The sequence below is a fragment of the Rhyacophila brunnea genome, unplaced genomic scaffold (assembly GCF_057557595.1).
Source record: "Rhyacophila brunnea isolate RB1 unplaced genomic scaffold, BYU_Rbru_1.0 scaffold_2, whole genome shotgun sequence".
Classification (NCBI taxonomy): Eukaryota; Metazoa; Arthropoda; class Insecta; order Trichoptera; family Rhyacophilidae; genus Rhyacophila; species Rhyacophila brunnea.
Genome location: NW_028232859.1, coordinates 32,353,430 through 32,372,062, shown reverse-complemented (window position 1 = coordinate 32,372,062; position 18,633 = coordinate 32,353,430). Strand labels below are relative to the sequence as shown.

General features: G+C 29.6%; 1 protein-coding gene across 1 annotated transcript; it reads right to left on the bottom strand.

The window, feature by feature from the left end:
- Positions 1-3,039: 3,039 nt before the first annotated feature.
- On the bottom strand, positions 3,040-10,854 carry LOC147072200 (uncharacterized). Its single transcript, XM_085947817.1, has 5 exons — positions 10,182-10,854; positions 7,223-7,380; positions 6,509-6,693; positions 5,844-6,112; positions 3,040-3,958 (listed from the first exon to the last, which is right to left on the bottom strand). The coding sequence occupies exons 1-5, from the start codon at positions 10,269-10,271 to the stop codon at positions 3,290-3,292; spliced, it is 1,371 nt and encodes a 456-aa protein (XP_085803943.1). The 5' UTR covers positions 10,272-10,854; the 3' UTR covers positions 3,040-3,289.
- Between the last annotated feature and the right edge of the window lie 7,779 nt (positions 10,855-18,633).

Sequence of the window (18,633 nt, the reverse complement as noted above, 5' to 3'; positions counted from 1 at the left end):
AATATGTTCAATAACTACTTCAGAGTGTAATGCAAATGGCAGCAAAGCTATTCTCTTTTATTTTGTTAATCTGACATCCACTTCAAAATAATGTGCTTAAAATTAGAACTGTGGAGAAGACCTATGTCTTTCAGGCTTAATTTTTTTGGAAAATGTAAAGTTATAATTAGGCTTAGGATTCTTAGGTATTTAAATATTTTTTTTGAGCAGCCAACCAAATATCAAAAATATCTATCTGTTTACAACAATTTTGAAACATTAAGCCCTATTTGTTAGCACCTATTTTTAAATATTATTGGATAATTATAATATATTTTTACATATTCTAGGTTTAAGCACTTTTTTTCACATAAATACAAAATTTCAATGTTCCTGGACCAATTAAATAGTGTTTTAAATAAAAATACTGCACTTCAAACGCTGCAGAATATTAAAGCTGTTTTGGAAAATAGCACATATTTATGAAATTTTAATAACATATTGTGTCTACATATTTTAGGTAGGTACCTATTGTTCATTTTAGCACCTAAAAATCGTTAGCCTAGTTATTATATATACGATGCATTCCTACCAATAATCAATAACCAGGGAATTAGTCTATTCACAATTTTTATATCAGCTATGATTTAAAGATCTCCATATTATGAATTACTGCTAAATTTATTGTTAATAAATACATGGTTCAGTGTGAACATAACATTAAATATCTTATACCAATGTTATGATTTTTTTTAAATAAGCTCTTTCATCAATTTACTCAAGTTTACATTAAGTTTAATTCTTTACATTGAGAGACTTTAAGTAGGTATTATGTTTATACTTATTGCAATCGTGTTGACAAATTTATTTCAAATATTTAAAATACAGTACAAAATAAGAATAGAGTTTGTTACATATAAAATTGTATCTAATCAATCTTCAGATTGTTCTTCTTTTACAGGAAAAATATTAATTTATATTTTACATTACATTATAAAAAAATATTTGTTTTGTCTATTAATAGTAATATCATTTTTTTACATACCTACCACATATTATACTCCCACACGACTATGTAATAATATTTTCAAAAAGATCAATAATCAGTTCTTCTTCTTCTTCTTAGATCATTCTCCTAGCAGATGTTAAATAGTGAATATATTATGTATGTCAGTGTTCCTTATAAATATCTAATCATCAAAATAGTGAGCTTCTTAAAGGGTGCTTTTACGCAACCTCTTTCCTTTGAGATTGAAAACAATTTATGTTATATATAATTAATTGGCATGGGGAACCTTTTCACATTAGTATGCCGCATTGGGTTAACTTTAAAATGTACGAGGGTGGGTCAATAAGTCCTTAGAAAAGCCGACAGGTGGCGCGACTAGTACTGTAAGCGGTTTGTTTTCATGCAGCGGCACTACCGATTCAGTATGCTGCGAAGTTTCAATCAGATTGGTCGGGTTGTTGTTTTTTATTTTCGTACATTTAAAAAAAAATTTGCTTGTTTACAAAAATGGAGAAAATTGAGTTTAGAGCTGTTATTAAACATTTTAATATAAAAGGGTTAACAGCAAAGGAAATAAAAAATGAGTTGGATTTAGTTCACGGCATATCTGCTCCTTCACTTGCAACTATTTATAACTGGTTAAATGAATTTAAACGTGGTCGTACATCAACAAATGATGAACCACGCTCAGGACGTCCTGTAGAGGTGACTACACCAGAAATGATCAATAAAATCCACGATATGGTGTTAAGTGACCGAAGATTAAAGTTGAGTGAGATAATTGAGGTTACAGGGATCTCAAAAGGTAGCGTCATTTCTATTTTACATGACAAATTGGGCATGAAAAAAGTTTCTGCAAGATGGGTGCCGCGTTTGCTCACAGTCGACAATAAACGCAATAGGGTGGTGGCCTCTAAAGCCCTGTTGTCGCTCATGCAACGCAATCCGGATAAATTTTTTCGTCGCTTTGTGACTGTAGATGAAACATGGATACACCACTATACTCCCGAGACGAAAGAACAGTCAAAGCAGTGGATTGCGAAAGGCGAACCATGTCGAAAGAAGGCGAAAACCGTAAAATCAGCTGGTAAGGTTATGGCTACTGTATTTTGGGATGCACGTGGAATTATTTTCGTTGACTATTTGGAAAAAGGAAAAACAATAACAGGGGATTATTATGCATCTTTATTGGACCAGCTAAAAAACGAAATTGAAGAAAAACGGCCTCATTTAAACAGGAAAAAAATCCTCTTTCATCAGGACAATGCCCGTGTTCACACATGTTTACGATCAATGGCTAAAATTGAAGGATTGAAGTTCGAATTGGTCGACCACCCACCGTATTCGCCAGATTTAGCCCCCAGTGACTTTTTCCTTTTCCCAAACTTAAAAAAATGGCTAAGTGGACAACGTTTTTTTTCAAATGAAGAAGTCATCGATCGGACAAATGCTTATTTTGAGGACCTTCCGAAAACTTATTTTTCTGACAGTTTAAAAAAAATTGAGAAACGTCTAACCAAGTGTATTGAGCTCCAAGGAGATTATGTTGAGAAATAAAAAAAAAATACAAAAATAAAAACTGTTTTAATGCTTTTTTCTAAGGAATTATTGACCCACCCTCGTATATTATTTTATAAATATTTTGATATCATAAAATATCATATTATATCATAAATTTCGATTCATTCAAAAGGCGGTTTTTAATGGCCACACAAGATCATAGATTCCCCATCCTTGATCGATAAAGTAAGAATTTTATTTCACATGAGTACTAAAAAAAAATCAACATAAGTATCATTTTTCAAAACAAAATAAAAACTGTATCTATGTCAATTTAAGTTTGATGTGTATACTTTTTACACATTTAATTAGCATAATTTTTAATATACCATGGAGATAATTATTGGTTACGAAAAAGATATTCTGGAATTCTAAAAGTATTTCTATTTTCTAAGATACAGTTATTAAAACTCTCAATATTTTTTCAAGTTTTGCAAGAAGCTCATATCCCGGTTTTAATGCACAATGACGATATATGATTTTTTTTTTTTAAATAAAACCAAAGTTTATTTTGTTTATGATTTATTCGCAAAATCATTATTGATACTTAAATTAAATACATTATTAAAATATTTTTATTGATTAATTCGAAGATATTCTGAAATAAATATCATTTGGCACTGGCTCTTCTACAGGTTCATTAGTTAAACGATAATCCACCAATGAGGAACTTCTCATAAAAAAGCGTATTAAAAAAATCAACATAGTTTTCAATTATAAATTATTCATTATTACATTATCTTAGGGTTGGGCATTTGTGATTTCTGCCACTGGTTTATTTATCTTTATTTCAGCTGGTTTCTCGATAATTTCATGCTGGCTAATTTTAGGCTCTGGTTTATGCGGCACTTCCTCGTGAACTACTTTTTCTGGTACCAGTTGAGGCTTAGCGTCATCAATGACTGCTGGCTTCGCAATTTCAGCTAATGGTTTTTTGACTTCAAGTGAGGGTTTTGGTGGTTCAACTTCAGGCTTATGGTGTTCAATAGGCTTAGAAACCTCTGACGGTTTTGGAGGATTTATAACAGGTTTTTCTTCAGCCGCTGCTTTTAAGTGATTTACCTCATGCCCTGAAATACGATTTTGCTGATTTTCAACAGGTTTAGTAACAATAGGATGCCTCTCTGGTTCAACAATAGGATTCACTGATTTGTGTTGAATTGCTTCAACTGGTTTTTCTGGCAGAGGTTCAGGTTTCTTAATATCCTCACTTGGCTTATGAACTACTTCCACAGGCTTTGGATTCTCAAGAATTGGTTTAGATACCTCATCCAAAACAAGTTTTGGCGAACCCGCATTGGAAAGAATTAGTTCAGGAACAGATACAGGAGCTTTAGAAGGAGCTGGTGGCGTTACTATAGCATCTAATTTGGCCTCTTGCTTGACTGGTTCTTTCGCCTTTGGAACAATCTGAAACAATGAAAATTTTACATTAGAATATAGGTACCTACTTGACAATGAAAACATATTAAAGGTACAATATTTTAGTTTAATGCAATAAAATGTTGGTAGTTGAAAACTATTTTGATAAAAAGACGATTAGCTTTAATTTTAAAAATCTATTATCTCCAAAGCTATAAACACGATGCAACCACATGGAAGTATTAGGATTGGGAATTTTTCATTCAATAAAATCGACCACTTTGCGTATTTGTGTATCTATTCTATACACAAGACTGCTATCAGCCACTATCGGCAGCTAGCAAGGGTAGTTTTTCATATTTTTGTATCGAAGTTTTATCACTTATTGTAATAATTACAATAAGTTAGTTGTAATTTTTACAATACGTGCTATGTTTTAACAGCACCTCTCTTGACTGTGTTAAATTTTAGAGCGAGATAGACAGTTTTGACTGTTTAGAAGGCTAACTTATTGTAACAATTATAATACTTTGATACAAACATATGAAAAACTAGCCTCAATGGCTGCCAATACCAGTCTTGTGTATAGAATGGATACGCTGGGCTCTATTGTCACTCCTAACACTGATATGTAAACAGAAATCCAGACTGCCAACAAGCGTTACTTTAGAATCCGTAGATAATCAGAAATACAAAGAACTAACTCGGAACGCAAACATACAATTAAACAAAACACTGCTGAGGCCAGTCCTCAGTGGCGAGGGGTAGAGGTAGGCTGGTATGATTCGACATAAATAGTGCACACTAAATTTTGTCAGTCATATTTATTTGTTTTCATTGAACTAAGAATACAATTTGCAGATGGTGCTGGTTAGTTTTTAAATTTCAATTAAACCCTGCCTAAACTAAATCATAATGGTTTAGGTATGCTATGGGCGATCTGACAAAAAAGTGCACACTTTTTCAGTCATACTTATTTGTTTTCTTTGTTTTATATTATTACAGATGGTGTTAGATAGCTTTTTTTAAATTAATCAACCCCTGCCTAGCCAAACCATAATCGATAAAAAATATTCTTCTATCTATAAAATAACTAAAACTATGTATAGTTTAATGATATAATTTTAGACATTTTATATTTTTTGACTATTATCTACATAGCTTAGATTAGACAAGGCCTTATTGAATTTTAAAAACTAACAAGCACTAGCTGCACATTGTAGTCTTAGTTCAAAGAAAACAAATAAGTTTGACTGTCAAAGTTTGGTGCGCACTTATGTAGTATCTTAACAGCTTACCTCTACCCCTCCCCTCGCCCACTGCAATCCTCATATTATATGGATCAAAATGTTTGAAAAGGCCATCTGACTTTCGAACAAAAGATTCTGAGAGAGATTTGGAACCAAGAATCTAAATAAATTGTGGTGCATATATCACAATAGCGAAGTCTTTCGAACTGGAACCCAACATAATCCAAACCATCAAAATTTCCTGACTAAAATGGACTAGTTATGTTCAACAAATAGTCCGCAAAGTTTTTGATGTGAAACCAACTGAGCAAAGGAATGTGGAATAACCTAAATTGTGGTGCTTGGATGGCGTGGACCAAGATGCTCAAGCGATTGGAACTCTGAATTAGAAACGACTTAAGGAGGCCAGGGCAAACACGGGTTGTTGCATCACAAATGATTGTGGTATACCTTCACACAATAAATAATAGAACTTTCAATAGAAATATTGACTAGGTACATACATACTTTAAATTTATTGAACATGCATAATTTGAAAACCCTCATATATATATATATATAAGTAACTATTAGAAACAATCTTTTGAAAAAAAAAATAGTTTTTTTTTAACTTTACAATTGATTATATATTATTATCACACTGTAAATGGAAATTATTTTTATTAGTATTATGTAATATTTACCGCTTCATTTTTCTTTTCTTGTTGCGGGACTTCTGGTACGATAACAGATCCAACAGCATCTTTTCCTTGTGCAGGTTTTTCTGTAGGTTTTTCCACAGGTGCAGGTGTTGGATCAACGGCTTCAATTGGCGCTGGTTGAATTGTGCAATCTGCTTGATTTGTCTTTACAAAGAAGGCTCGTGATATCTTGTACTTGTCGAGAACACCATATGCTCTTTGGAGAACCAGTCCAGGAGCCAGACGCTCTCGAGTCATGATCCAAGCATTTTCTAAGAAGTAAAAAGAAAATTTCATCAAAACCCAAACATTCATACAGATTGTCTATGGGTTACCACTTGGTTGAATTGTATTCTATAATCTATATAGTATAAGTACAGGTACATTTTTTGATAAAATCCTCAGCTCGTATGGTACAAGAAATTTTATAATAATATAGCAATACAGTAAAGTTGTTATCCAATATTAACTATATGATATAAATCAAAATAACTTATTGACTGAAATTAATTATTCAGCATGATTAGGTGAAATTAATATTTTGTCTTATGGAATACAGAGTGAATGACAACCTAATCGATTATCATTATTATAAAAATGATAAAGACACCTACACATATTATCATGACTCGTAGAAACAAATATAAATGAAGTGTCATAAAACTTACGAGTATGAACTGGCCCGATTCCACTGCACGACCAGACTACTGCATATGAGGTATAATCGGTATCAAGAATAGAATATTGCGTGTCATATGGCACAGGAAGTGATGCATATTTGACTGAAAGTTTCCCTTCTCCATCCCTTCCAACAACTTGAAGTTGACCATCTAGAACTCTTCTTACGCCAGTGCTGTGAATTATAATAAAAAGAAAATATTAATTTGACACAATCTAAATCTATAGATGAATGTCATCAAAAATTATTCCTTCTTAATACATTGTTGGCATTAATAAGGTTTAAAAGTCACCATTATTACGAAATTTAATAATGACAGTGAAACGTATTTATATGTGAAAACAATAAAATTAAGCATTAGGTATTTTCAACACTATTTTTTAGAAGATATATTTTACTAACCAATAACAAAATCAAAATTACATATCTATAATACAAAAAAATACAATATAGTTTATTTACAGAATTATTCTTATTATTACAATATCAGCTTGTTCATTCCTAAAAGAATCAAATGGGCCTCCACTGGGTGAAGGTTGATTGAATAAACTCAACCTTCTGTGATGAGGTATTATTTGAAGTTATAGGAAATAATAAGTTTCCCAAATATTCTTCTTAATGAAGATTTTTATCAGTGGTGAACATTACCTACTCTACCAAAATTTACCCATACTCAATAATAGAAAAAAAAATATTTACTCACAAAGCATTCCTTATTTCATTTGATACCCATACTCTTCCATCGGGCATTTTCTCATAATTGGTTGTGACGCAACGACTTCCCAACTCAGTCACGGTAAAATACCTCTCAGCTTCATGCCATTGGCCCAAAAATTTATTCATATTAAAGTCAGCCATTGCCTGTAAAATTGAAACATTTATTAATCAACTAATTCGATATAACATACTATATATGAGCTATCAGGAGAGAGGGTTTAACGAAAGTCTTGTATGTTTTACACATTGAATGTTTTTACCAGAAATGCTTGTTAGATTTGAATAAATTCTCTGGCACATACGTATATACATACGTGTATACATACATATGGTTGAAAACATATCGTTTGATTTTAATTAGCACATTGTGTTTCGACCCCGCGATATATAGATTTAGAGTTCGGTGTTATGTCCACTTCGAGGGCATAGTATTATTATTACTCAAGGGATAATAATTCAAATTATAGGAAAGTATTATTTTTTATCAGATAATAAATAGATGTAGTTAATATTTTTTTACGAAAAATGCATGACCAAGTATTTAAGTAGGTACCTACCTACATACTTTATACTGTAGTTTAACAATAATTAGAAAAGATCATTTTTTGCTATGTATTTTTTCGACTTGATATACATAGTTTAAATAAAATAAACTATTTCAAAAATTGGAAGCATCAATGTTTTTCTCTCCCAAAAAACATAATTAATCTGCCATTGGTAATGCCAATTAGAAGCAATGGTTGTTTTTAACCAAATTGGTTCGGACATCGATATATTCAGCATGCGAAAAGTGAGTTCAGGTGGGTATTGTTTTATAGATTTATAAGTTTTATCTAATTGTATTTTAATAATTTACTTTTTATCGTATTATATCGTGACGCTTTTAATTATTTAATTTTAAATGCTCTTTTATATAACCACTATATATTATTTATGAATTTAAATTTGTATGTGATAAAACAATATTTAAAAATTTAAATAATAGCTATGTGTACCTACATATTGTGGATAATAAAAATGAAAAGTACATTTTGAATCAAAAGATACAATACCAGTAATCATTTTACTATGCAAAAACAAATAAAATGCTAAAATTACTCTTGAATTTAATAATCTGTAAATATGTATGTCGTAATTATATAATAATAAAACAGTACAATTAATAGTTAATCAAATAATAAATATTATTTATTACAGTTAATATTGGTAAACAGTTTTACCGTTATGTGGATTACATAAGCTAAGTTTAGTAACCTATAGGGCAAAACACGAGAAGTAAACAAGGAATCTCACCTAGAAAAACCAGTCTTAATTTAACTGTACTGCCTCATCAAGTAGGTACTTACTTATAATGTTACCGACAAGTTGTATTATGTACCCATCTCTTTGTAATATACCATTTTTTTATTATAAGATAGTCGAGAATATTACACAATATAATATTATTTTTATCGACATTCATTGTGAGATAATAGCATTGTAGTCAAATTTTATGTTATTAGATTTTTTTTAAACAGGGACAATGAAATACATTCTATAAATGTTATAAAATACCACTTGTATCTTATTATAATTTCTAGTTATTAATGCATGCTATTAAAAAGCAACAATTAAGATTTCAGGTTAAAAAAACTCTAAAAAAGTTCCAGTTCTAACAGTTCTCTGAACTTTAAACGAGCGTTGGCAAACATTATTCTTTATCGATTCATCAATAAAAACTAGAAGATAGATTTAAATAGATACACGACTATTTTTGGTTTACCGTTAAAATATATCTTACACATAGGTATATAATATCTCGGTTATCAAAATACAAAATACGTGATTATTAGTATCAATACAATAAATTCATAATAATCCGATTTTTAACAATACTATGCACATACAATACTATGCACATATAATATTATACTATATAATTATAATAATCGTTATTACTTCATATAAACGCAAAGAATTAAAAAAAAAACATCTAAATAATTACAAGATAAAAAATAACTTTTTATATACCACGTTTTTAAATTTTCTGTTGAATCATATAAACTTTACAATTCTATGTACCTATTAATACTTTTTTGTACTTGATAGAAATACTGAATAAATATTATAGAATACTGAAATGTTATTTTGTCATTTTATATTGATTTCCATAGTAACGAACGTATATATTAATAATTTTGTTTGCTAGGACCCCCTTAGCAACCAATAATAGTGAGTAGTAAATATTACTTTAAACGATTTTTTCCGAAACATACAAAATAGAATTAACTGAAAATGAATTCAATTCTGCTTAAAAATGGCCTAAATTATTAAAAGAATGCATTGTCGTCGTGTTCTGATATATTCTAAAAGTTTCAAATGTCTAGCTAGTTGGGAAGTTAGTTAAAAATCTTCAATCGTCCAATACAAATCTTGGACAAACAAGAAAAAATTTGTACTTGACTCACAAGAAAAAATCTGTACCGAACAAACAAGAATACGAGCTAATAAAAACGTGGTAAAATACTAGTATCGACCCAAGTTTACCATACCATATGAAACTAAAATTTAACAAATAAAGCACTATATATTATATTCCTATAACTTTTCGTGTATAATCAATAAGTTAAAAACCATGACATAATAAGATGTGTAATATCAAAAAGGAAATATAAGATATATGAAAGGCCTTATTTTTGTTACTTTTCAACATTATGTAGTAGGTACCTAATACTATAATATAATACAACTTAAATATTGAATAAATGTTACTGGCAATGTTAATATGTTGCAATAATTATTTTAAAAAACATGATATAATATTAAACGAAGAACCCAGTAAATTTAATAATGTATATTCGTTAAAAGAAAATAATTTTAACTAGGTATTAAAATAAATACATTTTTTTTTTTTTTTGGTTGTTTCGACTAGAATAAATAATATTTATGAAGTATAAAGAAATTACCTGGTAATCCGGGCACCATCCTAATGAGGGGATCTGGGCGGATGTCAAGGTTAAAGTAGCCAGTAAGGCAAAAACTTTTGCTGCAAACATCCTGGCGAGGACGTAGCTTTTCTTTTCTGGTGAGATGATATTCGAATGCCAGTGAACCTCACTTCTGACACCCTCGCACGAGTAGAATAAGCTCGTCGCGGTACAGTACGTCGTTTATATAGCCGAGGAGGCTGTTGCCCTGGTCAAGCTATGTCTAGGTTAGCCCTTCGATGCTCATATAGCTTCAAGTGTTCTTCCTATTATTTCAGACAATATGTAAATATTCTATTTTTATTAATTTATAATATCAATTTGATAAACTAATACTCATATTTGTTATGAATACCTATATCGATTTAAGACATAATATGTCCACATTATGTACTTACTTCAATTATAGTAAGCATTTGGCTTTACATTGGTAATCACTAATCACTCACTAAATACAATTACTTATTGTTTTTAATCAAAAATATGTATTAGCTGTAAGCGACGCATTCAATTAAATAGTCTATAGAGGTATTATTTCTTAATATAAATCGACTGTAGAAAGGAAAAAGGATGTGACCCTCAGTTTTTTCAAAATAGGTTTAATTGGATAACACTGTTGTACACGATTAAATACACGCTGTGTTTAAAGGATGTAAGCTACAAATGCCGATTTATTATCTAAATTTAGCTGGCATATTTAAAAAAAAAAAGAAGTGACGTGGGAAAAACGACTTAACCATAATTTTTGATAGTTTTTCTTTAATTAAGTAACTCAATAATTACTATCCGATTAAGAATATAAAAAGCAAATTATTAATTATCATGCACTTCATGGTTATATATATTTTGTATTTTAACTTTGACCGAAAATCATAACAAAACGTTTTTGTGCCTCCTGTAAAATTTTATTTGTGTGGATTACGTCCTTTTTCCTTTCTACAGTCGAAATGATGTCGGAAGGTCGAAATTATTGAAATATTTTAAATTAGCAATATTTAAATGATCTTGTTGGGTGCAATTAATTTTGCATAAATATAAATCCAGTTATATAGATATTAAAATGGTAATTGATAATTTGTATACATCCATACCCATATAAAACGCTACTCCCAACATTTTTGTATTTAATAAATTGGAATTGCTAAAAAAATAAAAACAAATTTATTCTCGCCGTGACATGACTCAACAATTAGTTCTGTTTGTCTTGTGAAGTATTTTAAACTGACTTTTAACAGTTTTAAATTTACTGCTGACGTCCATACTTTCTACCTAAGGGAAGGCGAAAGATGGTTTTTAACCTTCATTTTCAATAATAAATTATTTGTTTAGTCTTACTTGAACATCACAGAAATATTCGTAATGATATGATATATAGACACTATTATCATTATGAAAGTATCATACTGTTATGGATATATTTTTAAGAAAATCTTAAACTTAATGTAGACTACAAAAATGTAATTTAGAAGAATAAAATAATTATACTTGGCGATAAGAGTAAAATTGTCATTAATTAATAATGTTACCATATTATCATAATGATTAACTATTAAAATTTACACCGATATCTGTAAACGATATCAATCTGATCTTATCGTATTGGTGAATTTTCATGTTACCTCAATACTGGTGCAATGGTTACTTCATTTGCTTTTTGGGATGATTTAATCATATTATATAACAACACTATACTTGTATTAAGAGGAAAATCTCAGTACATATTATTTTGTATATATATATATATATATAGAGGGAGAGATACGTACATTATAAGTGACAATGTAATTAACATATAAATAAATACAAATTACTCCTTAGTACCGTGTAAATTTTGAATATGATTTTATACATGAATATGTAGGTCAGTAATTGATTCTCAAATAACACATTTGCAAAGTATTGACGTTCTTTTGTATACTTTGCTGGTTGCAATAACTTTTCATTATTATATTTTAAATTTTTGTAATCAATATGTAACTGTTTGTTTCCTTAATAAATAAAATAAAAAATAAAAATATTAAAGTGTGGCTCAATATCATGAAGTACGTAAATTAAAATGATTATCAATTTAATAACAAATTATATTACACCAATAATATTCAAAAGAAGAATAATTTTACTTTATTAAAGTCAATCCAACCACTGTACCGCTACAGATATATGTTTTTGTAAATTATAAGTGATTTTAAAAGCCGATCGCTCGATATAAATCATTTATTGCTACAAAGAGCTTCTCTGAGATGCCAATCACTAAAAAAGTTCAATCGCATCGCTTTGTTATCGACAAACAATTTTTAGTTTGATTGCTTACTTACATATCCGCTCCGCGCCTCTGAGAGTTTTTTGTATTGACTATCTATGACATAAAAATTTGCCGATCATATTCGTTCCATTATCGATTAAATCGACGAATCAAGTCTACTCAAACAAACTATGTTGTACGTAATTTAACGGGAATTTTATGATTGCAATATGGTTTTACAATGATCAATTATATTTTTTCATTGCTTTCATAGATACAAATCTATCTTTATCTTATGGTAAGCGTTTTAAAACTGGTTTAACTACGCAGTTCAAACTCATCTAAATTTTCTGACGAAATAAATAACCACGTTAGTTTGTTAACTGTTTTATATACTTATCCGGATTTGCGCATTTTTTAGAAACGATAATAGTTACCAATCCAAATACTTAAAGATAAGATAGTGGTTTATATTAAATAAATTTCATAATATAAAAAGTCATCATCACCACATTTTTTAAACAACCGTCACATAAAAATAGAAAAAACACCTACATGTTTAAGGTAACATTTTTGTTTAGTTGTCAAAAATACGCTCACGATACAATGTAAGTAGGTATGCATTTAATAATTAAATATTATATTAATCAAAATTTGTACATAAATAATAAGTTCCTATATATAGGTAAACCGTCATAAGTATTATACTGAAATATTTACTTATCATGTACCACTATAAATTAGTATGCTTTGTATTCCTGCGAACGTGTTGTTTGTTTACTTTTTCATTTATGAATACCTCAAAGATAATATTTAACTTTGTAAGTAGGTGACATTATTCACCATTTTAATAATTTCAGATATTTGATGATGTACGTTAACTGTGTTTGTGTTAAATTAAAGATGTAAACATGAAAAGTGATGCTTTTAAACACTTACAAATATGACAACCACCATCATCCACATAATAGCAGGTTATTTATAATATATGAAATAACTTTTTAACCAAACTGTGTTTTAATTGGTTTGTATACTATTAAATTTTATCCACACAATAATTGACAACTAACACGATTGAAATGATTTACTTTAATGGTGTCATCTTAAAAGTTCTGATCAATTAAAATAAACTACAAAATTCAACATAAAAAATAAAAATACCGTTAATAATTTCATGCAATGCAGACGAAACTAGTTTTAATAAATAATGTGGAACAAGTTTATTATACTGTGCTTTATTACAAATGATAAAATTTGTATTTGTTGATTCAATTTATTACTACAACAATAACACGTATTTAAATCGCACCCTCGTTCGGGAACTCAGAAATAATTAGAACTGAAATACCTAACGAGTGTGAAGTAACAGGCAACCGATCTCGAGTGTGGAAGAATACGGGATAAACTTAAACATGTGTCAAGAATACGCTTGTCCTTTGTTCTGACAACTGCTTTTGGTTTATGCATTGACGCTCAATCAATATTGGTGTATTTGAATGTTGCAACACACACTATTGCACGTCTATGTGTGGTTAATTTTAATAGGACATCGACACATTCAAAACCCTGCGCCAAAATTTAGTGTATAGCTTATCAGAATTATATTTATTAATCCATTATGTGGTTCGCACAGTAGACATTAATAACTAAGTTTAATAGCGATGATGTAAACTCAAGACGTGTCCTAATATAATAGTTTCCCGTGTTAAATACGAAATATACTAAAGTAATCTAATTATCACTAAGCCAAATAAATAGTAACAGTTAAACAGATTGTCAAAATCATAGAGGTAAATATTCAAAAATGTGATAAGTATGTAAATTAAATCAAAATAAGCGATAATTCTCAGAATAATTATTTTTTTCCTGTTGCTAGCAAAGATTTCAGTAGGATTAACAGTAGGTAATATCGTCATTGTTCTGGCAGAAGACACTAATTCGAAAAAATGACATATTGACTTAGTCATACCAAAATGTTCCTTATTTAAAACTTTACCGTCTGGAAACCTTCATAATAAATACACAGTCTTTATTTTAAAGTCATTCTTGTTACGATTACTTAATAAACTCACATGATAGACCATTTCAAACATTTTAAAAACTTCAAAGTCAAATTACTCAAAACTAGGATTCTCCAGTTAGTGTGTTCTGCTAGAACAGAGACGATATAATATATACCTATGCTTATTATATTATACACTTCAGTGAAAATTTAGCACTAAAACCGAAAAAAAAATTTTAAAATTTGATAAATTGCGTTTATAAACATACATTAATAATTAATATGTTTTTAAATTCAATCGAAATAAGTATAATCTGATGACAATACTTAGGTACCATGATTTTTTTTATTTAGTCGATTATAGGTTTCGTCCTTGACCATGCGTTGCTTTCCAACGCCGGAGTGTTTCCCGTACTATGTATTTCAATTAGTAGATTTCTAGAATCTGTGTTAAGAATTATGATTATGTCTTGTATCCATGTTGCGAATGGTTTAAAATTAACTGGATAATGGCTAACATACTACTTCGAAACCTTGTTCACAAATCTGTAATCTGACGCCATAAAAGCAAATATTGTACGAAGTGAAGACGGCCACAGCATTTTGTAACCAATAATAAATTCCGCGGCGTCAAGAAAAGAGGAAATAAGTTATAACAGCGTTATAATTTAGATATGTATGTATTCGTCATTCGAACTACATTATATTTTTTGTTAAATTTGATAATAATAATCAGTATGCACGATTTTTTGTTTCTTAATGTCGAACTCAAGAAGTACAAGTAGCAGATATCTACCGTACATTAAATTATCAAGATGGTAGTCATGGGGTACTGACAAAATTTAAAACACGTCAGATAACGTGGATATAACGAATTATTCGCAAGACGGAAATGCCGCTTAACGCTTTCGCTGCTGAATAGATAATGAGATTTTAATTGCCCCCTTTAAAATGCACGTTAATTACATCGATCGGCCGCCTGGTCATTACGCACCGTGTGCGTCTTCCGCGTCCAAAGTATTAATTGGTTAAAAAGCACTCATCCTGAAAATTAAAGATGTTTGTTCTGAATCCCAGTCTGTCCAAATTGTTTTTTCTAATAGTTATATTTGTGAGACTTTTCAAAATTATGTATTTTTAATAATGATGCTAAATTCCTAACCTACCTTCGTCACTGTTCTGGCAGAAAACACTAATTCGAAAAAATGACATATTGAGTTAGTACCAAAATGTTCCTTGTTTCAAACTTTACCTCTTAATAAATAAACAGTCTTTATTTTAAATTCATCCTTTTTACGAATATTTAATAAACTGACATGATAGACCATTATTTCAAACATTTTAACAACTTCAAAGTCAAATTACTCAAAACTAGTATTCTCCAGTTAGTGTGTTCTGCCAGAACAGATACGCTATATTCAATCTTGAATAAAAATACCTAATAGTAGTTACAATACTATGCTGATTGTTATCCTTTTTACCTTAAAAAATCATAAGGTTTCTTCTCAATTTCATCTTTCAACTTATCTCCTCTTTTCTTGATATGTCAGAAATTATAGTCATCAAAACATGTATTTATTTTCTTTTATTTTGTTAACTGTCAATTCATGGTGGAACTGCATTGTATTGTTGTTTTTATTTATTAAAACGCATTCTTTTGTAGTACTTAAAAATGTCCTACTGAGGCGGACGAAACCGGTCCTAATCTATTGATTAAAAGTGGAATAAGTACTACAAAAAAATGCGTTTTATTAAATAAAAACAACAAAACATGTATTTATTTATAAACAGATGATATATATATAATACTATAAATAACTTTAAATTCATGGGATAGTACAACTAAATTTGTAGCAATGTAGAAGTTTGACGTGTGCCTAACGACAAGTAGGTACCTAAGTCATGTCTAATCGTGACATCACAAACGGTAATAACAATCTGAGACAAGACGAGATAAATCTAGACTAGACCAATAGATGGTTAGTGCAGAATGAAGCCTTAGGCATCGCTTGCAGGGTCGGCCGATAGAGGCGCTGATATGGCGGAAGCCAATGGCCTGGGTTGCCCTTCCGAGGCGCGCAGGTGTCCATCTTTGCTTCAGGGGTATTTTATACGGCATATACGCAATACTTACATTGTACAACCAGATAAATTATATTTTTCGCTACATGCTCTTACGAAAACCGCAGTACGAGAACAAGTAATTTTTTATGAGAATTGGTTTTCGTTCATTTGCTTTTGAAATTAATATTTAAATTGGAATTATTGAAAAAAACACGACTTGGATCCAAAAACATAAGTTGACTGGAATAACCAATTGTCAATATTGTTTATTTTAAAATTATAAACTAGGAATGATCTAAAATAGTCTAATAAAAAAAATAGTCAAAAGAGCTTTGAAACCAAGACCTTACCTCACAATATAAATAACAAAATATAAATATCTTTTAAATTCATTACTTACAATAAAATATTTTAAATAGTTTCATGAAACTAAAAACATTTCTATATGGTTGTAGTTTCTATAATAATAATACTTTTTACTGAACATTCAACTTATATATGATCGCTTATTAATTTTTAAATAGATGACTCTATTATAAATTATATCAACTCAAATTGCTGAAATTTATTTATTTATAGCTTATTTTCATATATAGTTAGGCTAGTTATAACACGACATTTCTTACCTTTCTGAGCAGCCAATTGGAAACTTTCACTTCAAATTCAGTTTCAAATTCCTTTTCTTAGTTTTCCTGAGCTATCAATAAGAAATGTCATCTTAAAAATCACCTTATAGAGTTTGTAATGTATCCAATATGTTTAATAACTAAAAACAATTTTATATATTCATCTATCAATGAAAATATTTAAAACTTGTTGTAGTTTTCCATAATGAGAAAATGGGTATATAAAGATTAAATTAATAATAACATTGTCATACAATAACAATTATGTTTTTATGTTTGTAGTTCATTTGTGTGTTTATGTTTAAAGGTAGGTAAAAAATCTAAAACTATATGGGAGTTAATTCCATGACTTATAATATTTTCAATACCTACCGGGGTTTTCGGATCACAAACATTAAACTGATATCAAATTAATTATAGCAAATAACATTGTAAAATTCGTTTAATTTTCATTAAATTTTCATAGAATAATTATTGATGGTAATGGGTAATTTGCGGGCCTTGTGCTAAGAGCCTCAGTGTTTACTCGGGTCTGGTGAGTATAAAAACTTGTACCAAGACTAAACAAGCCATTCTCCTAATACTCTGACCACTTGGACGTATGGCCGCTCAAACCAATGCCCATCGCTTGGCAAATGCAGTGTTTACATTTTAAGAAGGTAGAGTAGGTACATTATACTGCAGAATGCGCACTCCGTAAAAGTCGATGATTGAGTGGAAACAACTTAACGTAGTTACTACATTAACCTTGAACTTCAATAGGCCATCAACATGCTACGAAAAGGTAATAAAATTAGATTCTCAGCGCCCTACCTAATCCGTTGTTTTAACAAAATAATTACCTATCATTGTACTTACGATCATGTTCTATCTCATTACCGACCTAATTTATTTTTTCTTTATGATTAATATAACAAAAATAATTATTAATATTGTCTTTTTTCTACAAATATGTATGCTTACTCAACTCGGACACATTACATGTTCTCCAAAAATAATTGTTAAAATCAGTACTGAGTATAGATATACATAACTATAAATAAATAAGTATAAACTCTACAATCCGGCGTAGATCTTGGCCGCCTCCTCAAAAGAAATCTTAAAAGTTTTTTTTGTATGTACGAGGAATGGTTGTTAGTTATTCGCTTAACCAAATACGTGCATGCTCTGAAACCAATATACATTAAAACAAAATATGTAAACTATAAAATAAGCATAGGTACCATACAAAATAAATAAATTCAATAGGTATACTGTGAGGATGCGAATCATATCGACTTGCATACTTGAGAATAATTTTAGCCTCTTCTGTGGACACAATATAATACTATGAAAATCTAATAAATACATTTACTCAATTTATATATATTTCCAAAAAAATAATAATATTTTTATTGATAGAGTTAAGAAAAAAATAAAGTTTTCGTTTGTAAATAATAAAAGTAGGCAACTACCTACCAGTGGTAAAGGGTGGAGGTAGGCTGTTGAGATTCGACG

Bases quoted from the DNA above. Each gene is read 5' to 3' on its own strand.
- LOC147072200 (XM_085947817.1), bottom strand. From the start codon at position 10,271: ATGTTTGCAGCAAAAGTTTTTGCCTTACTGGCTACTTTAACCTTGACA. The intron at 7,381-10,181 runs GTAATTTCTTTA...TCAATTTTACAG, and splicing joins GATGGTGCCCGGATTACCAG to GCAATGGCTGACTTTAATAT. The intron at 3,959-5,843 runs GTAAATATTACA...TCATTGTTTCAG, and splicing joins AAGAAAAGAAAAATGAAGCG to ATTGTTCCAAAGGCGAAAGA.